The sequence below is a fragment of the Elephantulus edwardii genome, unplaced genomic scaffold (assembly GCF_000299155.1).
Source record: "Elephantulus edwardii isolate Elephantulus edwardi_28Jun2011 unplaced genomic scaffold, EleEdw1.0 scaffold00058, whole genome shotgun sequence".
In the NCBI taxonomy this organism is placed as follows: Eukaryota; Metazoa; Chordata; class Mammalia; order Macroscelidea; family Macroscelididae; genus Elephantulus; species Elephantulus edwardii.
In genome coordinates, this window is record NW_006399808.1 from 3,593,360 (window position 1) to 3,615,468 (window position 22,109).

Genomic DNA, 22,109 nt, shown 5'->3' on the forward strand with positions numbered 1-22,109 from the left:
ATGCTGAGCGAGTTCGGCCCTTTTGATTTTCCGACTCCATCTCCTTGCACATTTAACTGTAATATTTTGCTTTGTCATCCCGTGCTGCCTTTTGAAATCTTCTATTCAACTCTTTAGTATCTTAAATTCTTCCCTGTGACATATCTAACAATTTTTTCTGGAGCCAGAAAGGAATGTGTCTTTGAACATCCAGGAACCAGGGCATTTAATGATTTACTTAGAAGAGACACAGAGTTTTGCAGATTCTCAAGGACAATAGCGTCTCGTTAGTTTGTATTTTGTACAAGCTCTCAGGGACTTTAATTTCTCATGACTAAAGCCTACAACACTGCTCTTCTGGGTCTCATGAAAGCACCCTGTTTTTCTTGGGGGTGCATTCGCATGCTTGCCTAGTAAGCTGTTTTCAGTTATCTTTCTACTGTGTGTTCCCATCAGTACTTCTAAACTCACCTGAAAACAATCATCCAATGTACAGCAGCTTTCAGAAACTCTCACAGCACAGTATGAAGGCCATCATAATCCTGGCCCTGTGTGGTGAGAAAGACCCTGAGGCCTAGTGAATGAGCTTGCTTTGCTCCTGAGTACAAGGAGGTGCCAGCTCCACATGAGTCCCCATATTGTGCTCTGAAGGGGAGCCCTGGCAGATGGAGGCTTGCTCTTGTCCTCCTTTGCTAGCCTGGTTTTATCTTGGGAGGAAGAGCATCCTGTGTGGATGAGGCCAGACCGCGGGACCACCAGCACCTGCAGGAAGGCCCCGCGTCACCCCACTGTTTGGTTCCAGGCGTGTGGTTGTCTGTTGTCTTCTCTGAGTTCTCTCTAACCCTTGCCCCTCACAGATGTCTGCACTACCACAGCTCTGTCCTGAGATCCTGTGACTGCCAGGCCTGGCCTGGGTCCTTCCCACTGAGGAGTGTGGGTTTGGCCACCAAGGCACCTCTGCCAACCCCCGGGTGCCCCGGGATGGGCTGGGGCCCCCAACAGAAGCAAGTGCATACTCCCCTTGCTTGTTTGCCCTAATCGGCACCCTGTTAATAGCTGGTTTTGCAGCTGCTTCTTTTCCATGATCATGTTGTATCTCTGGGTAGCCAGTAGGTACAAGAACTGTCCTTGGATGAGGCCTTGAGACACCAAGGCCTTGGGGTTTGTACGCTGCACATTGTGTGAGGCAGCCAGGGCTGCCCCTTGAGAATCTGTGAGCTTCCTCTGTGTGTATGAGTGTGTACAGCTTAGTGACTGCTGTCTGTCTCTGGGAGCATGTGCTTGAAGCTCCATTAGGATTTGCAGCATTTGCATTACATGACGGTACAGGGAAGTGTCCCCACTAGCAGCAGGTCTGGTCAGTTGTGCTCCCACCCAGATGTGCGCGCTCATTGCAGGAGCACCCTATGCTGCCTGGCCTGTTCCTCATAGCCTAGTTGTGTGCGTGCCTGGAAGCTTCCCAGGTCCTTTCTGTGGGGTCAGGGTCCTGAAACCATTGGCTCCTTCCAGGCCTTATGTGGAGGAGCCGCGCCACGTGAAGGTGCAGAAGGGCTCTGAGCCCCTGGGGATCTCCATTGTGAGTGGGGAGAAGGGCGGCATCTACGTCTCCAAGGTGACAAGTGGAAGCATCGCTCACCAGGCTGGCCTTGAATACGGAGATCAGCTGCTTGAGGTAAGAGGGAGCTGGCTTCTGCCCATCTTCTGTCCCTGCTTTCTCCTCATTCCTTCCATGTGAAAGCAGTGCCCAAGCCTCTGGGCCTCTCCGTGCCCCTCCTGTTCCTGCCACATCACTGAACTGGGGGTTTTGTCCCCAGTTCAATGGCATCAACCTGCGGAGCGCCACGGAGCAGCAAGCCCGGCTCATCATCGGTCAGCAGTGTGACACCATCACCATCCTGGCCCAGTACAATCCACACATGCACCAGCTCAGCAGCCACTCCCGCTCCAGGTGAAGGCCTAGGGCTCACAGGGTGGGGTGTACTAGGAGAGAGTGAGCTCTCCTTGATGGGAGTTCTTTACAGCCCTAAGTTCCGTGAGGATTCTGCTGCTGGTGAGAGGCATGTTGATTGGCCTCAGATTGGGGACAGCAGGCACATAGGGTGTGGGGCCAGCAGGAAAGCACTCATGCACTAGCTAGAAGTGGAGGGCCTGAGGGCGAGATACCCCCAGTGTCAGGTACATTCACTGCCCTGTGAAGCATGAGCTAGCTCCTCATGGCTCCTATCCTTGTGCTTCAGGTTAGGGCAGAAGGAAAAGGGACAGACGTGAGCCTGTGGGGCAGCACCTCACCCCTCAGAGAGGATGGGTTATGGAGATTGATACTGGTTCAGGGACCTTTGAGAGGACCCAGTGTGGATGCTGCTGCAGGCCCGGGCAGGTAGCAGGAGTGGACTGGTGGTTCATGTGGGTGAAAGCGGCAAGGGTCTGACCTGGTGCTTCTCGCCCCTCCCCAGTTCCCACCTGGAGCCTGCTAGCAACTACTCCACCCTGCCAGGCAGCGGAGCCACCACCCCGGAGCAGACCTCTGTCATCGACCCGCTGATGGAGCAGGACGAGGGCCCAGGGACCCCTCCGGCCAAGCAGAGCACGTCTAGCTCCAGGTCAGCAGATGAGTGTTGGAGCCTCTGCTGTCATCCACAGGCCTGGACACACCATCCCGCTCACCCACTGTGTCCTGCTTAAGAAAGTTAGACTTGATCCCACTCCAGAGCATTTACCTGCTGAGCAGGAATTCCGCATCTGACCAGGAGAGCAGTTAGCACCTGTTAGAACCGGAACCAGCCATGCTGCCGCAGTCTTGTGACCACAGACTCGCTTCGCTCTGAAGCCCCTTTTTCATTCTCCACTATGGCCCCGTGTTTTTTCACTCATCTCTTTCCCTCCCTAGATTTTAAGTTCCTTTAATGCTGAGGGGCCGTCTCTTCACAGTCTGTGGTCTGTTGAGACTGCTCAGTAAACAGTGGCAGAATGAACTGTGTCCCCAAACAGTGAGGCTAAGACTAACTTTTAAGTGGAACAAACTCAGGAGAGGAGGTGACACGTGAGTGGGAGAAATGCAGCCCAGAGATGTGGTTGTCAACTAGAGCCTTGATTTTGACCATCACTAGGCTTTCTGACCTTGCCTTTGATCTGTCTCTTCACCTCCTGAGCTCCGACATTAGTCCATGTTGTGATCAGGAACCAACAATAGCCTCCCAGTGCCCTGGATTCCTAGCCCTGCCCCGGGACCCCAGGAAGCAAGCAGAAGGCACTCAGGGCACAGCCATGCCTTTGTCTTTTCTATACCTCTCCTCCCTCTCAGAGCATGTTTGAGGAACTTCATTTTTTCTTCCTGAAAGGGTTGGGGGCGATGCCAACAAGAAGAGCCCAGAGCCTCGCGTCGTCTACATAAAAAAGTCCCAGATGGAGCTCGGGGTGCACCTCTGTGGTGGGAACCTGCATGGGGTGTTTGTGGCTGAGGTGGAGGACGACAGCCCTGCCCGGGGCCCTGATGGCCTCGTGCCAGGGGACCTCATCCTGGAGGTGAGTGCAGGAGTCAAGAGCTGGGCGCACGGCAGTCTCAGCCCCGGGAAGGAGAAAAGGCATGATTACATGGTGCCATATTGGTCCTTGCAAACCAGAGTGCTGCAGAGACCCTCAGGGTAGGTCACTGAGGAGCTCAGAGCCTGGAGCACGGGGATCCCCAGAGGAGCCACCCTGCTCTTGTGAGCATTGAGCTTGTGATGAGGGAGTGTTTTCTCCCCCCACCTGGTCCACTGCTCCATGGGACCTGTGGCTAAGACATATCTAAAAGCTTAGGCATGAATAAAGTGCAGTGCCATCATTTGGATATCCCACACCTGTGGGGGTCAAGAGCTGGGTTTTCCATGTGATCAGGGATATGGCTTTTGGGGAGACCATGCGGGCCCAGCCCTGCCTGCAGAGGAAAGGCTGGGAGAGGCTCAGTTGAGGGGTGTTGAATTACTGGCGGACCTCTCCACTGGGCCTGGCATGTGACCTCACCCTCTGGTTCCTGGACAGTATGGCACGCTGGATGTCCGGAACAAGACAGTGGAGGAGGTATACATGGAGATGCTGAAGGCCAAGGACAGCGTCCGCCTGAAGGTGCAGTACCGCCCCGAGGAGCTCAGCAGGGTCAAGGGGCTGCCCGGGGACGGCTTCTACATCAGGTACTGGCAGTCACATCCATAGCTGTGGGGAGGGCTTTCTGGGCTCAAGGTCTCTGGGTTGATGGCTGCAGCAGAGGTGGGTCTACGGTCATCGTGAACTGATCCCTAGGTCCACAAGATGTTGTGACTTGGGGCCTGAAAGCACTGTATTCCCTTGTTTGAGGACAGGGCTTGGGCCATTTTGAGGCTAAAGGTCCCGTTTTCTCTGCTAGCCCTCCTGACACCTGTAGGGCGTGGGTAGGCTTTGTGGGTGGGTGGAAAAAGGCATCAGGCATTTTTTTGGGGGGGGGGGGGGGGGGGGGACTCTCACTTCCTTTTTATCTTCTGAGATCTGAGGCCCAAAGGGGTAGACCACCTGGTCAGCCATGTTCCATGAGACTCAGTTCTCTGTGCCTGGGGCTCCAGTCATGGGAGATGGCCTATCTATGTCCAAGGGATTTACAGTTTGTGGGAACCATGATCCTTGCAAGGGGTAGACATGGCCTTGATCCATCACAAGAAACGTAAAATCTCATGGGGGTGAGTCAGTCCCTGTTCTCAGTATCCCTCAGTTTATAGGCAGGTGTGTGTCTTGTCCAGAAGGGACTCTTTGTCCCAACATGTAAAATACAAGACATCCTCCTGAGAACTCCTAGCAGAAAGAGGAAGAGACTGTCCTGGCCCGGGAGTGACAGTTTCCAGTTGGGATCTGGGGAGGTCTGGTTAGGTATCGTCTGTAGGGAGTTACACTGCTAGCCCAGTGCCTGTGCAGCTCTGAAGGTTTCCTGTTTGAGAGAACAATGGGCAGTCTCCTTCTGGGTAATTTACAGCCTTGGGAAACCAGCACAGGGTCAGCTGTGAGTTGGTCCTAGCTTGACAACGATGACGGTGTGTTTTTTTTTTGTTGTTGTTTTTTTTGTCGGGGTTGAGTCTGGGAAAGCTCAGAGCAGGATTGAAGCCCATGGGAACTCCTCTGACAGGCTTTCTGCCCCCTTGCCCAGAGCGCTGTATGACCGGCTGGCAGAGGTGGAGCAGGAGCTGAGCTTTAAGAAGGATGACATCCTCTACGTTGATGATACCCTGCCCCAGGGCATGATTGGCTGCTGGATGGCCTGGCAGCTGGACGAGAACGCCCAGAAGATTCAGCGGGGGCAGATTCCCAGCAAATATGTGTACGTGGGTCCTAGTGCAGGGCTTGGGGCCATAGTAGAAGGAGGTTCGGGTGGGGATTGGGGACACAGGAGAGCTAATGCTGCTGCTCATCTTGACCTCTGATCCATTCATTTAGCTGAGAGTGAGTATGTGTCCAAAAAGTGGCTTCGAGCAGAAATCCACGTTGGACATGACAGCTTTGGAAGCAAAACTTTTGGTGTCACATAGTGAGGAGTGCCCCACAATCCCTTTTGTCACTGATCTGAGCACATCAGGGCCGGACTTGTCCTGCTCTGAGCACTTGCCCCTGATGTTGGTGTCCGCGTTGTGCCCCTCAGCAGGGTTGGAAAGTGTTTGTGGGGTGTTGGGGGAGGTGTGGAGCCTGCCTGGCCCTTTCCCTCCTCATTCTGGCCATGTGTGTGCATAGACACAGTGCCCACAGCCTTTCCCAGCATGGCCTCTCTCTCTGACCACAGGATGGACCAAGAATTCTCCAGGAGGCTCAGCATGTCCGAGGTCAAAGATGACAGCAGCGCCTCCAAGACGCTGTCGGCAGCTGCCCGCAGGTCTTTCTTCCGCAGGAAACACAAGCACAAACGCAGAGGGTCCAAAGATGGGAAAGACCTTCTGGCCTTGGACACCTTCTCCAGTGATGCCATTCCTCTCTTTGAAGGCAAGTGGCCATGTTTGCTTTGTACATGGGCTTGTAGGTGAGAGTCACTGTTCATCCCAGCAACACCAAGACAGCAATTTAAACCAAGTGGAGCTTTGCCACGCAAAAGCAGCTTGGTGGTCAGTGCCCAGGTTGGTCCAGCAGCACTGGCCTTCACAGCCTTTGATGAGCATTTTGCATCATCCATCCTCAGAGTCTCTGTGGCTTCCCCAGGTCATCGACATGTCACTATCTTGGCCATATTTCAAGCAGCAGGAAGAGGGTAGGCAGAAGTGTGCTCCAGGAAAGCAGGCCTCCTTAAACACACCTGGGCGTGTTCAGCCACTCAGCAACACAGATATTAGGAGGGAGGGAGTGGAGGCATTGAGTCGTCTTTGCTCAGTGGTGGTGTTCGTATGTTTGAGGTTTTATGACGGGCTGCTTGGTGGTAGCCAAGGATCTCTGTTGAACTGTGGCTTTCCTGGCCTCACCCTTGTGTTATTAAATGACTGCTACAAGATGCCCACAGGCTGGAATGTCAGGTTTCCAGTGGTGGATGGTCTGTGGAAAGTGCACTCACCCTGTAAACAGGATGCTTTTCTGAATGTGGCTCCCAGGACCTTGGTGTGGTCTGTCAACCTAGAATGCACTCCCTACCCTACCCGAGAGTAGCAGGATGTGGGGGGCACTGTGAGCAACAGGGAGGGACAGCTGAGTTTCTCCTGACCTCTTGTCTTCTATTCTCTAAAGGAAAACCTCCAACCCAGCAGGTTAAAATGACCCCACCCTTAGTTAATGACCTTCTGCCACTAATTAGAACAGGAGTTACCACAGTACAGCAGGGGCCACGTGTTTATTAGCTGCTCTGGGGAGGCTTATGAGCCAGGGGTAGTTTTTCTGTTTTGTTGTTGTGTAACCATAAGGTCAGAACCAACTCATCGCTGACCCTCCGGCGGGTTTTCAGAGGCAGTTAATCACATGGGAGGAGATTGCCCATCCTTCTCTTGCAGAGCAGCAGTTGGCCTTGAACTGCCTGTCTTCCAGGTCACAGCACAGTTTCTTACCACTAGGCTACCAGAACTCCCTTTTATATTTTCAAGGGTAAAATACTGTAAAAGACTGTTAGAACAAAGGCAGACTCCAGTGGTGCAGTCCATTGAGAGGTGTCTGCTTCGCAGAGGCTGCCCTGGGTGGCAACTGGAATCTGCCAGCAACTTCTTGGGAAAAAGATGGTGCTCTCCTACGTAGTGACTAACAGCTGTGGACACCAGCAGTGTCAGAGTGTGCCGGCTGGGAGTCAGTTCCAGCTGCACAGCATTGAGTAAGCCAGCAATTAGAACAAAAGGACTCTCAGTCTTCTGGAGGTAACAGGTGCTTTATTTTGCCTTCAAAGCCTAAAATATTACTTGTCCTTTAGAGGAAAGTCCCCCAACCTCTCAGGGTTAGGTTTCTCTCCTGTCTTCATCATTTCTTTCTTTTTGGTCTCCACTCTGTTGTCGGCCTTTCTCTTTAATCTCTTCTGGGCTTGCTGTTTGTGAATTTTAGGACAATAGCCATTTGCCAGCTCTTCCGGTAAGTTCTTCTGGTGTGTGTACTGCTGAGGCTTGCAGCCTGATGAGCCTGCCTTGTTTATCTGAGTTTCCCACTGTTGACGGGGTGTAGTCTTTTGACTTGCTCACATGAGTGGAGAATATTTGAATTTTCCTTCTCTGCCAGGTTCCTGCCTTCTGATGCCTGCTTTGCAGATATCCTGTTTGAATTGTCTCCAGGCATGCATACCTTGTGAATGGTTCTGTATTCTCAGCTGTCCCTGAGAAGGACATGGAATGTATTTCTCACAGTGCTTCTTGTCAGCTTATTTATTTATTTATTTTTGGGTGCAGATGTGCACGGTTCATCATTTTCTGTCTTTTTACTTTCAACTTTCTGTGCCTTTATAGTTAAATGTTGTTTTTTTTTTTGTAAGTAGCATATTTTTTCAAATACACTTTGATGACCTATTTTAAAAATTTACGTTGAGGTGTGGTGTCTGTAGAAAGAAGGACAAACTTGATTACAGATTACATGTACACGTTTCCAGTATCTGAACATACTGATGGCATTATGCTGTTTAATTTAATCCATGAAATAAAATCCATTTACTCACATTACGTGGTTTGGATGCACCAGCTGCTCCACAGGAGAAAGATGGGCTGTCTCCTCCAGTGTGATTTACTGCCTCTGCAAACCGCCACAGGTCAGCCATGAGTCACTTCCAACTCGATGGTACTCAACAACAACAAACAATATTTACACTCGTTTCCTTTTGTCCTGTATTATTTTGTGTTTTCTCTTTTTATGACATATTTATTTAGATTAATCAGGAACTTTTTATATCCATCTTCCTCGTCCCTCATCTACTAATTTTTAATCTTTTGAAGGTTAAAACATGTTGCCACAAATGATGGTAATACATTGGGGGAAAAAAGTGTTTCTAAGTACGGCTGTCAATTTAAAAGTGTACGTATTAACAGAATACATCTCAACATGTATCTTTGACTTCACTGCTAATACAGATAATTGCTGTTAGAACAAAATATTATCCCCTCTAGCTACTCTTGTGGGGAGTTCTGGTGGCCTAGTGGTAAGAAGCAGTGCTGAAATCCCAGAGGTACCCACCACCCAGGCTGGTTGTAATCCACCAGCTGCTCCGTGGCAGAAGGATGGGCAGTCTCCTTCTGTGTGATTTGCTGCCCCTGAAAACCTGCTCGAGGGTCTTCTATTAGTTCTCAGTGGTACACAACAGCAGTGACTCTTACTGTATCTCGGTTCGCCTCCTTTTTACCTTCTCCATTATCATCATTTTAATTCTATGCATATTTTAAACTCAAGACAATGTTGTCATACTTTGTTCTTTCTTGTCATTTTTGTAATTCCATTTTCTCCTGAACTCATCATCCTGCTGAATGATACTACTCTGTGTTTCCTGTAGTGCAGACCTCTCAGGGACAAATTCTTTTGGCTTTTGCTTAACTAAAAATGCCGATTCACTGATGTTTTTGAGGAGACTTTCATTGGGCGTTGAATTAGGGAGGAGCAGATAGATGATGCCACCACTTTGGACAGGCCATTCACCATCTGCTGGCTTTGTCTTGTGATAATATCCTAGGCCGCTGCAGCAGACAACTGAAAACGGCGAGGCTTAAAATAGTAGAAATTCACCCTCTCACATTTTTGGAAGCAAAAGGTTGAGAATCTCTTTCATTGACCTGCAGTCACAGTGTCAGCAGAGCCTCTTCCTCGCCAGAGACTCAAGGGGAGAAGCCACACTTGCCTCTCCCAGCGACTAGCATCCCACAGCTGCGGCCACATCATCATCATCATCATCATCATCATCATCATCATCATCTTGAAATCTCTCTCTGCTCCTTTTTCACATCACCACCTCCTCCGTGGATGTCTGTTGCAGGATTCTCACTCCCTTTCTCTCATAAGATGCATGATTGCATCAACTTAATCCCTAACCATCACATCTTTTGCTGTATAAGATAGTGCTGATGGGTTTTTAGGGATTGTTGTTATTGTTGTATACCATTGAGTCCAAACTGACCCATAGCAGGGTTTTCAGAGGCAGTTAATCACACGGGAGGAGATTGCCCATCCTCCCATGGAGCAGCTGGTGAGATTTGAACTACATGCCTTCAGGATTGCAATGCAGCTTCTTGCAACTAGTAATAGGAAATATCTCTGGGGCCAGGGTATTTCAGATTGCTTCATATGTGATCAAGTGTCCCCTAGGATTCTCAGCCACAGCCAGCCAGCACACGGGCATGGCCCAGGGCCTGCATGATGTTTATAGGTTTCTTGAGTGGTTTGCATATTCTCCTTACCTCACAGTTTAGATGGGTGTATGTTTGCTTGTTTATAATTTTTTCTTCCAAGAGCATGGCACTTGTCTGTCTTTTGCTTTGCTGAGGTGACTCACACATTGCTGTGATGCTGGAAGCTGTGCCACTGATGTTTCAGGTACCAGCAGGGTCACTCATGGTGGGCAGGTTCCCGCAGAGCTTCCAGATCTAAGACCGACTAGGAAGCAGGATTGGCTATCCATTTCTGAATGAGCAGGTGCTTGAAAACCCTGTGAACAATAGAGGAACACTACTGTATATAGCTCTAGAGATAGTGCCTATAGACTGGAATGGTCAAGATAAAGAGAGACAGCTACAAACATACATTAACAAGAACATGGAATGTACAAAATATGAATTGGGAAAATTGGAAGTTATAAAAAAAATGAAACACGTAAAAATGGACACTTTAGGTATTAGTGAATTGAGATAGACTGGCATTAGTCACTTTGAATCGGATGATCATATGATCTGTTGTGCTGGAAATGAAAAATAGAGGGGAAGTGGCATTGCATTCATAGTCAGAGAGACCATTTAAACATCCACCCTGACATGCAGTGCTCTGTGTAACAGGACACTGTCCATACACCGTGAAGGCAGACCTGTTAACACAACCGACTGGAAGAGATCCCTATTTGTTCCCAGTCCCAAAAAAGGTATTCAAACCAAGTATGGAAATTGCCAAACAGTATCATTAATATCACATGCAAGTAAAATCTTGCTGAAAATTATAGAAAAATGGCTAGAACAGCACATCAACTGAGCACTGCCAGAAGTTCAGACTTGGTTTAAAAGAAGCTGTGGCACCAGGGATATTATTGTTGTCAGATCTTGAATGAAAGCAGAGAATACCAGAAGAATGTCTGTTTGTATTATATTGACTATGCAAAGGCATTTGACTGTGTAGATCACGATAAATTGTGTCTAACATTGAATGAGGATGCTAGAACCCTTGGAAGAAAACCCTATGTGATTTGTGAACTTTTCATTCATACAAAGAGAAAAGAAAGGCTTGTGAGGATGGTGCAGGATCAGGCAGTAAGTGTTTTGTTCTATTTTACGTAAGGTCTTACATCAGAACCAGCTCTGTGGCACCTAACATGGCATGTCTTTGGGGACCATTTTCCAGCTTGCCATACTTTGTTCTGTTAAGTGTTTTTCATATTTTTGTCGTTGACTGTAACATATCATCTTTCCCTTCCCCCGACACTCCTATGAAGATATTTCTCTATCTTCAGTCTTAAGTAGTTGTGCTGAGTAAGGGGTAAAACCCACTGTCAACGACACCTGCCTTCACAGTTGTGTGGTAATGATCAGCGTTAATCAGGCTCTGCTGCAGTGTGAGGATGGATCATCCTCTTCTTCCTCTTTGCCCGCCACTCAGGCCACACTCCCTCTCCATCTGGCCGCCCAGAGCTGGGTCAGAACAAACAAGGCTCTTGTCAGCTCTCAGGTGTTCCTCTGGGTTCCTGGCTTCTCTGGAATGACTCACGGTATCTGCACAGAATAAGGCTATAGATTGAACCATAAAGGATACCAGTGATGAGATGCACAGGCTCAGGTCTGGGTGGGATCCCTGCCTGGAATGCTTCCTCTGCATGGTCACCAACCAGGAAGCCCGCCAGAGCCTCAGATTCAGGGCTCCGATGAGCCTCACTGTGTGTTTTATCAGCCTCAGCCATGATGGATGACACCATGCCCTGTGAAGCCAATCATTCTTATCCCCCCAGGTTGTCCATTGTGGTCTGGTCATCCCCTCCTTATTAGCCTCAGGTATGGTCCTGCTAGAAAGACACATTATTTTCTGCAAGGGAGTTCACACCCCACAATAATCAATCATATTGTGATGTAGGTAGATATGGCTCTCTTTATGTTTATGCTGTGGGAGTTATGATTGGTTGAGTTGTAGTTCTTAGTACTTCTTGAATCTGTCACTTGATGTTTTGATCACTTTTGCAGAACTCTTGCCTCTGTTTTGTTAAGGGCCATGTCAGTGATGTGAATACACTCGTTTCTCCTCAGGAGAAAGATGAGCTCTCTCCTTCTGTAAAGGTTCACTGCTTCAGAAACCCTGATGGAGGGTTGCTGTGAGCCCAGATGAACTCAGCAGTGGGTTTGGTTGGGTTATCATACTTACCTGGTAGGGAACTCTGGTGGCCTAGTGGTTAGAAGCTGTGCTGCAATCCCAAAGGCATGCAGTTCAAATCCACCACCAGCTGCATTGGAGGAGGATGGACAGTCTCCTTGTGTGCAATTTACAGCCTCTGGAGGGTCAGCTGAGTCAGTTTCAACTCAGTGGCACACACCACCACCACCAGCTACTCAGTGGGGCCCTGGTGGCCTGCTACTCTGCAGTCGCACTGCTAACCCAAAGGCCATGCCCCTGGGTGGTGGGCTTAGGTGGCGTGAGTTTAGTTACATAAAGGGGAGGAGCTTGATGCTGAGGAGCGTCTCTGCCAGCATAGTTCGGTCCCACAAGCTGCTCTGAGGGAAGATGAGCGATTCCCTGTGTGATTCACAGCCTCTGAAAACCCACTGGAGGGTCAGCTATGAGGCAGCTCCAGTTGGTTGGCACACAACAACAGCTGTAACAAAAGTACAACAGGTGGGTGGTTGTGAAGAACACAGGTTTATTCCTCAAGTCGGGGTTTCTTGTCAGCTGACTCAGTACTGGCTTCAGGGACAGCGCTTCTTTTTCTGTTGCGGCTTCCAGCGGAGAAGCTCGGTTTGCTTTAGTACATCCACTCTGTGAGCCTGGCTCACGTGCCTTCTTTGTCCTGCTTCTCCTGTGCTCTTCTCCGCTCCTGACCCTAATAAGGCCTTATTAATATTACAAAAAAAAACCCCAAAAAACAAAACCCCACTCTTTTCCCTACAAGATCACATCCAGCTGTACAAGCGCCGGAATTCTGTGTATGTGGGCGGCACCGTCTGGTGTATGAGGGTGCTCATGTCTGAGATATGTCTTCTTTCCCCCAGTATTTTCCACCTTGTTTTCTGTGTGCTTCAGCCTGCATGTTTTCTCCTCTTACTTGCCCATAATCCACTTTTCATTCTTGTTGCAGGAAGCTCAAAATTTCAGAAAATGGAATTTGTTGTTGTTGTTGTGTGCCAGCGAGTCGCTTGTGACTCATAGCGACCCTACGTACAAGAGCCCTAAACGCCGTTCTTTCCTGTGCCTACCTCGCCGTCTGAGACACACTCATTCCCACCACTTCACTCACATAATCTATCCATCTCATTGAAGGTCTTCCTCTCCTGCGCTGTCCCTCCACTCTCCCAAACATGATGTCCCTCTCCAAGGACCAGTCCCTCCTTGCAACATGCCCAAAGTATGTCAGACGAAGCTTCAAAATCTTTGACTCCAAGGAGCATTCTGACTTCACCCTCTCCCAGACAAACCTGCTTGTTCTAGCAGTCCATGGTATATTCAACACTCTTCTCCAGCACCACAGCTCAAAGGCATCAATTCTCCTTCTATCATCGCTAGTCACTGTCCAACTCTCCGATGAGTTTCTATTTCTTTTTTTGCTTGACTGATTTTTTTTTTTTAAATTAAAAAAGAAAATGTCAGTCATGTATGTCTTGCCAGAGTGCTCCGGAGGCACGGATGGTGAATCTCCATAAGAGATTATGCCTCCAAGGACATCATGCTTGGAAAAGTGGAGGGGCGGAAAGGAGAGGGAGACCTCCTACCAGGCGAATGGACACAGTGACTGCAGCAGTGGGCTCGAGTGTGTCAGAGATGATGAGGATGGCACAGGACAGGGCAGGGTCCAGCTCTGCCGCTCAGAAGGTTGCTAGGAGTTACCCTCCACAGAACCGAATATCAACAATAATTTTCTGGCCAAACTTCCCATCTTTTTCAAATTAATCATATTTAAAAATTGTCGTCTTGGATAATTTTTTTAATTAAACGTTTGTAATTATTTTTTGTTTTATTTAAATTTATTATTAATACATTTCAGTAAAAATTTACAGAGACTTTGGATTTCCATTCATTCATTGTTGCACTTTTCTCCTTTCCCAATCCTCCCCCCTAGTACACTACCTTCTTGGAAAAGTAAAAGCAAAATTCTTTCATTGTTTTACAAATCCTCCCCCATATCCACTCCACTATGCAGCCTTCGCTCTGGACTCCTGTTATGACAAAAATACCTAATCACATATCCCTTTTAAACCATTTTCTCTCTCATCTGTTTCAATGTAGTATACATTATTAAACCCATCTTTCTCAGTCTCTCCCCAACCCCAAAGTCAGTCGTGTTTTATAACAGTGGCACCATGCAGTATTTGTCCTTTTGTGACTGAGATACTTCACTCAGCATAATGTCCTCCTGGGTCACTCATTTTGAATAATATTGCATGAGTTGTTTTTCAATGCAGTATAGTGTTCCGTTGTTTGACTATACCACAGCTTCTCTATCCATTCACTTGTGGATGGGCACTTAGGTTGTTTCCAACTCCTTGCTATTGTGAACAAAGCCACAGTAAACATGGGTGTGCATATATCTGCGTGGATGTCAGTTATGGTCTCTTTGGGGTATATTCCCAGTGTTGGAATTGCTGGGTCAAATGGTATCTCTATTTGCAACTTTTTGAGAAAGCGCCATACCACCTTCCACAGTGGTTACACCATTTTACACTCCCACCAACAGTGAATAAGGGTTCCAGTTTCTCCACAAGCTCACCAGCATTTGTTGCTATTCTATTAAATTTTGTTATTCTGTCTGGGGTGAGATGATATCTCATAGTTGTTTTAATTTGCATCTTAGAGCTAGGGATTTTGAACATTTCTTCATGTGTTTGTTAGCCATCTGAATGTCTTCTTCGGTGAAGTGTCTGTTCATATCCTGTGCCCATTTTTTCTATTGGGTTATTTACCTTTTGTTGTGGTACTCAAGTATTTTATAAATTCTAGATATAAGTCCGTTATCTGACATGTCATTACGAAACACTTTTTCCCATTCTGTGGCTTCCTTTTCTACCCTGTTGGAAGTTTTTGGATGTGCATAGGGATTTGATTCTTAGAAGATCCCATTCATCTGTTTTATCTTCTCCTGGTTGTAGGTGTCTAGGATAATTCTAATAATTGGCAATTTCGGAAGTTCTTTTTCATGTTTGTGCTGCTGCTTGGTCCTATTCCTTGATTTGCCTGGTAGTTTTTGGTTTTTAAATTTTTAATTTGATATCAGTTTACTTATATCAGTTTCTTTTATATACATTGCTTTATCCATTCCTCTATTCACATGATGTTTTTGTTGACATTTCAGAAGTAACATAGAGGGAATTTACCCAGCTTTGGGGGACCTAGCCTGTGGGGCCAGTCCCATATTAGCAGGGGAACTGCCATGTGGCTGGGCCACAGCTTCTGTGTAGACATGTTGCACTTTGAATCCTTGGGTGTGCTCTGGTGGTCCCACTGAAAGCTGGGGCTTCGTGTCAGGACCCCTTCTCCTGGACATCCTTGCCCTCCAGCTTCTGTCTCATTCGTGCCATGTTGTTGTTGTGTGCTGTCAAGTCAGAACAGACCCATAGCTGACCCTCCAGCAGGTTTTCAGAGGCTTTAAATCGCACAGGAGGATATTGTTCATCTTTTTCCCAAGGATCAGCTGGTGGATTTGATTCACGTACCTTTGGGATTATAGTGACGCTTCTTACCCATCTAGCTTGGTTGTGGTGGAGGCTCCTTGCTGCTTGTTTCTTACAGCTTAAAAATTTGACAGATGACATTGGGGGAAACCTCTGAATATCAAACTTTGTTCCTCGTCCCTCTTTGGTCCTGGAGGGATCGTGAGCTGAGCGGGAGACTTTGTTTACCTACCGCCTTGGTTCTGCCAGTGGAATTGGCCATGCTGGAGTCTGCCCTGAACACTGTGCCTGTTCACATCCGGCCTCGGTCTCTGATACCAGCTTTCCTGATATTTGGATCATACCTCCCTGTGCAGATGCGCTCCCTCCAAGCGCTAGCCTACCTCACTTGCCCTCAACCTGCACTCGGCCCTTCTGTTATTAATCCCTGCTCCTTTGTACCTCCTCACTCTGTTCTTCAGAACTGTTAGACAGCTGTGTTAGACTTTTTAGCCCTTGTTATTGTATTATTCCAGTCGAGTGTGTGAACTTATTAATGAGAAGGACGAAGCTTTATCTTCTGGCCCTTCTGAGACTCCAGTACAGGGACTTATACCAGGCTCACAGGCAGCCAGGGGGAGGTTCTGCAGGTCTGTAGACACAGCTTCCTGCACGGGTTCTTCAGTTCACTGAGGGGTCAGATTTTCCTGAAGTGTCTGTGAGGGAGTTCGTATAACTGCTTTAAATGAGAGTAAACAGCAAAGGCTTATGTGTGATATTGTTGTTGTTGTTGCTAAGCACTATTGAGCTTGAACTGAGTCCTCTGCCTTTCTCTTGTGGAAAAGGTGGATTCAAACTGTGTACTTTTGGGTTGGCAGTGTAAGACCTTACCACTAAGCCATTAGAGCATGATGAGAAGCAGGTTTATGTCCCTATAAGAGTCTGACTGGTCTGCAGAGGCCCAGTGGAGGGTCATTTTGCTGCAGTATCAGCCAGGAGCAGACCTGTGTCCTGGTCACTTATTAAAGACTTTTGTCTGCATGTCCTGGCAGGCACACAGCTCTCTCCAGGTCCCTTGGGAGGGGCACAGAGCAGTGGAACCTGTCACCTGGGTTTTGTGGCCACACTTAACTGTGGGTTGGCCAGGTGGTCTTGTCACCTAAGAGAAGGAAAGGGGACAGTGGGAAGAGCTAGCAGGCATGCTGAGGCACCTTCAGCAGAGGGAAGTGCTGCGGCTTGTGGTATATAATTCTGTCAGGAGCACAGGCTGCCCTAACTCCAGGGGATACCCGGGGCTAGAGCTGGTGTGAAAGTGTCCAGCTGCAGGCCCAGTCTGCCTGAGCTATGGGACTTTTAGGACTGAAACGGAGAAGTCCCCTCAAAATGATGAGGGGGGCTAGTCTCCCTCCTGGGGGTTGTGACATGAGTGGGTGGGCCTCCCAAGGAGGGAGACCAGGTGAGCAAGGTTGAGTGACAGTGGGGCCCCAGGCCTCGCTACCCCTCTACCTTGGTGACAGTGAGTTTCTCTCCCCAGATCCAGTGAGCCTCGCCTACCAGCGGGTGCAGAAAGTGGACTGCACTGCTCTGCGACCGGTGCTGATTTTGGGGCCCTTATTGGATGTGGTGAAGGAGATGTTGGTGAACGAGGCTCCGGGAAAGTTCTGCAGATGCCCGCTTGGTGAGGACTTATTTCTGTGCCTGTATCAGCCCCTGGGAAGGTCTTCTCAGAGAATCCAGGGTCTTCTCAGAAGCTCGGGGGGTGGCCTGGCTTCGATCAGGGCATGGCCCCAGGCTTTCTGTCCTGAGGAGCTTGCTTTCCGGAGGTTGACTGCAGCACTCATCACCAGTGTTGGGACCAGGACTTGCTGTGATGCCTGGCCAGGGCCAGGGTGGCCGTGTCCTGACACCTGCACTTGTACATTGCAGAGGTGATGAAGGCCTCACAGCAGGCCATTGAGCGTGGTGTCAAGGACTGCCTCTTTGTTGACTACAAGCGGAGGAGTGGCCATTTTGATGTCACCACGGTGGCTTCCATCAAGGAGATCACAGAAAAGGTACTTGTGTTTGGGGCCGCCAGCGCTGTCCGAGCCTGGTCCTTGCACTCTTGGTCTTCCCGCGTCTCTTGCTGGAGCACGTGCACCTTGTGGCCCGAGTGCGCCTTCTCTTCACTGGGCCTGCTGTCTGTGAGCTGACCACGTTGCTTCCCTGAGCTTCAGTTCCCGCAGGATCCAGTGAATCCGCGTGCACCTGTCTCCTCCCCTGGGGTCCTTGGACTTGGTGGAAAAGCTCTTTACACAGAGTTCTGAAACACTGTCTCTGTTGAACTCATGTACAGAATTTTGTTGATGGTCTTATTCTGGAGGAAGGGCACAGCCCCTAAACCTGAGTTGCTGTGTGTCTCCCGTGAGTGTAGTCAGCTCCGTTTGCAGCACAGGAGAGGCAGAGGGTTTCTGCACGGTGGGCAAGGCCACTGCTCTGGCTGACCCTGTCCTGAGTGGTCAGCCCCTCACTATGCTGCATGCAGGTCCCTGCTGGTTTGCAGGGAACGGTTGGATTGGATTCTTGCAGCTTTAGGTGCACATTGCCCAGTTGAAGTGGTCGATGTCCAGTCCGGGCTGACATGGGAAGTTAGAAAGCTTGCAGGACACTGGGTCCCCAGAGAAGCCTCTTCAGGTGGGTGGGTGGGGGTGTCACATGGTACCTGTGGCCTCTACCTCACTCCAAGGGCCCAAGGGAACCAGGGACATACTTGGGACACACAACTCCCCTCCCTCTTTAATTCTCTGGTACTTGCTTAGTCCAGCAGAGAGAAGGTTCTGGAGTCAGAGGAGGAGAAGGCTTTAAGAAGGTCCTAGTGTCTGGGCAGAGGCAGGGCAAGGCAGGACAGTTGGTTGTGACCATCCAGAACCCTACTCGGCCTTGGCTTCCAGCCTTGAATATCTTCACAGCTAACAACAGCAGGGGGATGTTTTCTTGGACAAATGACCCCTGGTTATAGAGTGTGGTCTTCATGAAAGACTGGTTTTGCTGCCTTGTTCCTCCATAAAACTATCTTGCTCTTTTATACAGAAAGGAGTTGCTGTGTGTAGTGGTAGGTGGAGCCTTTGATGGGATGGTCAGGCAGGTGGAGACGGGTTGGGGTGCCCACAGAAGGCCCCCACGGCCTCCCTCCAGGGTTTACTGCCTTGTCATCCCCTCAGAACCGGCACTGCCTCCTGGACATTGCACCCCATGCCATCGAGCGGCTCCATAACATGCACATCTACCCCATTGTCCTCTTTATCCACTACAAGAGCGCCAAGCAGATCAAGTAGGTGTCTGACCAGGAACCCTGGGAGAGGGGCTGGTGGCAGCTCCAAGCAGGGAGGGAGGGAAAAAGAGAGTGTGTGTGTGAGAGAGAGAGTATATATATGTGTGTGTGGGTGTGGGTGTGTGTAGGGTAGAAGGAGAGCAATGACTTGCCTGCTAGTCTTAATCTAGGCAGCATGTACAAGAAAGGCCCTCCCTCTCCTCCTGCTCCTCTTATGCCTTTCACCTTAGAAGATGGCTTAGAAGGATATGAGGAACTGAGGCCTGGGCTGGGTCGAGCTCAGCCCTCAGCTGGCTGGCTTGTGTTTTGTTGACCATTTACATTCACTGAGTGAAACACTTTGCTTTCCCTTGTTGGTTGGACCATCTGGCCCTAAGGCCCCTTTCTGCTCCCCCTTCCTGTGCATTTAAAGTTTCCATATTGAGGTCAGGCCAACTCAGGTGTCTGTTCACTCCGTGTGTGTGCACTAGGTCTTCCCTTTGCTGGTCAGATTTCCCCCAGGGCCCAAAGCTTCTGTCATGTTTTCTTCTGGGTGCACCCCACTTTCCACCAAAGCAGGGCCTTATCTCCATGGGAAGGGACAGGAAGGGCCTTTGGAGAGGCTGGAGGCTCAGCCTGGCTCCCTGGGTGTCTCAACAGGGAGCAGAGAGACCCCATCTACCTTCGTGACAAGGTGACCCAGAGGCATTCCAAAGAACAGTTTGAGACGGCTCAGAAGATTGAGCAGGAGTACAGCAGATACTTCACAGGTACGTGGGCATCAGGCACTGGCAGTAGCAGGGTGCAGGGTACACAAGCTTTCCAAGAAAGGGTGGAAACAGCGGTAGCCAGCACTGACCGAGCACTTGTTGGATGCTGTTGTGGGCACTTTCCATTGCTTCTACTGGAGGCTGTGGTTTCTGTCACTGCTCAGCCCAGGAATTTTACAGGTTGGAATGTAAAGGCTACTACTTAATGATATCAAGTCATGGTCCAGCCTGTTCCACTTGGATTCTTACCTGTACAGTAGCAAGTCTGCCCTCATAGCCCAATTATCATATGTCAGATAGCTCCAAGGTCCATAGCAGGTCGGGAACTGGGCTGGTGTGCCAGCTGCACAAGTGGCAGTGTCCGGCTGTCTTCCGCACAGCATCCTCAGGGAAGTGTCACAGCCAAGTTTTGTAAAGCAAAGCCACAGAATTGTCACCCTGCCTCTTCAAACAAAATTACCCTGCTCTGGCCCAGCTGCTGCTGTTTCACTTTATGGTTTTCAGCTTCCTCCATGAAGTTGAAGAAGCCCTGGTGGTGTAGTCGTTAAGCACTTGGCTCTGTGAGCTTAGCGGTTCAGACGAGCCATTCCACCTGAGAAAGCTGTGTCTGTCTGTTCCTGTAAAGATGACAGCTTTGGAGACCTGTGGAGTTTGGTACTAATGGGTCTCTGTGAATTGACAGCAGTGGCTTTTCTACGAAATGCACCACTTGTAGGGAGTGGTAAGAAGCAGCACTGCATCCCAGAGTCATGTGGTTTGAATCCACCAGCTGCTCCGTGGGAGCATATGATTCATTGCTTCCGAAAACCTGCTGGAGGGTCAGTTATGACTCAATGGCAAACAACAAAGGAAATAATACAGTGGTCATTAAGAGGAGGGCACCGTGATTTAATTATAGAAGATCTGTGATGCACTAGTTCTTCTCATGTGACATGTTGTGAAGGCTCAGCCCTGTATGCACGTGTGTGTGTGTGTGTGTGTGTGTGTGTATTTTTACACCAATGCTATCAAATAATAAGAGACATTTCTTGCCAGTAAAGTAAAATTTAAATGCAAAGACTTACCAAATGCATGCCTGGATATTTTTTAATTGGCTCCAACACATTCTGTGCCAGGTTCCTAACAACCGTTTATAATGGCTGTCCCTTTCTTTGTGTACATGCTGCATCCCAGGACAGTTTGGTCAGCAGAGCTAGTTTGCAGGCCTCTCTCTGGAGCGGCTCTGCTCCTTTGTCAGCCAAGCTCATGGGATTAAGGTCCTGTGAGCAGAGTCAGACCAAGCTTTAATCCACTGCCTTGTCTTTGTCAAGAATCTTCTCTGGGCTGTAATGCACACAGCCTATCCACAGGATTCCTGACTCTGTAAACCCAGGGGTTCCCATAGAAACGTTCTGTCCATTGCATCGTCACCATATTGTCACACTAATGGCTCTCCAGTGTGCTGGGATTCTTTCATTGGGAGACCAGTGGACAAACTCAGCCCAGGGTATTGCAGGATAGAGTTTGCAATAGATATGAGCTCTCAGTTCACAGCCATCACCTTGAAGCTGCTGGAAAGACCTGGGAGGATTTGATGGTGAGCCTTGTTGGAGCCCATATTGTCAGCGTGCTGAAAGTTTGCTTGGTGAGCAAGAGCAGCACAGCTAGCTTGAACTCCAGATGCTTCCCTAGCTTCTTGCCTATGGAGGAGAGTGGGGTGGGTAGTGTGCCAACTCCCTCAAAATAGGCAGCACCTAGGGCCTCACTCTGAGCTGGATGATGTCTGTGTTTGGGGGGCTCTTTTTCAGGGGTCATCCAGGGAGGAGCCCTGTCGAGCATTTTCACTCAGATCCTGACCAAGGTCACTCAAGAACAGAATAAAGTCCTGTGGATCCCGGCCTGCCCTCTCTAGAAGGAAGGGCTGTGTGCTTCCAGGAGCATGAACACATGGCCCCGCGCATTCCTGGGAGGAGACCCAGACACGTCTGTACATAAATGTGGAGGGGGAGAACCTAGCAAGCAATGACTCAGCCCCTGAAGCTCCGCTCTGCGGACGGGGCAGCTGCCGGAGCCCCCACCTGGACCAGCAAACCACCTTCTTCACATACGTGTGTCTGAAGACACTACCCCAACAAACACCACAAAGTACTTTCCACAGAGGGCTTCACCACCAGCCGTTCTTCAGCCAGCCGGCCGGAGATGCTGCAAAGAGAACCTTTCTAATCACAAGTTTACAAGCCTTTTTTGAAGTATTTGGTTGTTTATGTTTACTTGAACTGCTTTCCTGTTGTCTGTGTCCAGCCCTGACTCTTCCTCCACCTGCCTGTCCATTCCTCCTGTCACTTTGTCATTGCTTTTGTTCCTATTTTCTGCTTGACAACTCTGAATCCTCATGAGGAAGCTGCTTTGCTCTGGGTGGGGGGTTCTCTTCGGTGGGACCAGAGCTTTGACTCAGCGGCACCCCCCTCTTGGAATGGTGATGACTGCAGATGCCGGACCCTTGGAGGTGACAAGAGCCAGTGCCTTTGGTGCGTGGGCACAGCAGTGGTCTCTAGCACAGGGGAGGACAGTACTGGGTGGGGTGTTTCATGAACTCGCCTCGTAGACCCTGTCCTGCCTCCCAATTCCCCTCATTTCTCTCTACATGCACTTACTCTTTGCACGCTGCCTCAGTCCCCCGAG

At 49.3% G+C, this 22,109-nt stretch overlaps 1 protein-coding gene across 1 annotated transcript in view; it reads left to right on the top strand.

The window, feature by feature from the left end:
• Positions 1-21,339, top strand: part of DLG5 (discs, large homolog 5 (Drosophila)) — a 214,335-nt gene extending 192,996 nt beyond the window's left edge. The window contains exons 21-32 of the mRNA XM_006887475.1: positions 1,489-1,651; positions 1,794-1,927; positions 2,433-2,579; positions 3,318-3,501; positions 4,000-4,148; positions 5,129-5,299; positions 5,756-5,952; positions 16,924-17,067; positions 17,316-17,443; positions 18,590-18,699; positions 19,339-19,448; positions 21,236-21,339. Coding sequence (XP_006887537.1) covers positions 1,489-1,651; positions 1,794-1,927; positions 2,433-2,579; positions 3,318-3,501; positions 4,000-4,148; positions 5,129-5,299; positions 5,756-5,952; positions 16,924-17,067; positions 17,316-17,443; positions 18,590-18,699; positions 19,339-19,448; positions 21,236-21,339 — 1,741 coding nt within the window. The remainder of the gene's footprint in view (positions 1-1,488; positions 1,652-1,793; positions 1,928-2,432; positions 2,580-3,317; positions 3,502-3,999; positions 4,149-5,128; positions 5,300-5,755; positions 5,953-16,923; positions 17,068-17,315; positions 17,444-18,589; positions 18,700-19,338; positions 19,449-21,235) is intronic.
• The last annotated feature ends 770 nt before the right edge of the window (positions 21,340-22,109 follow it).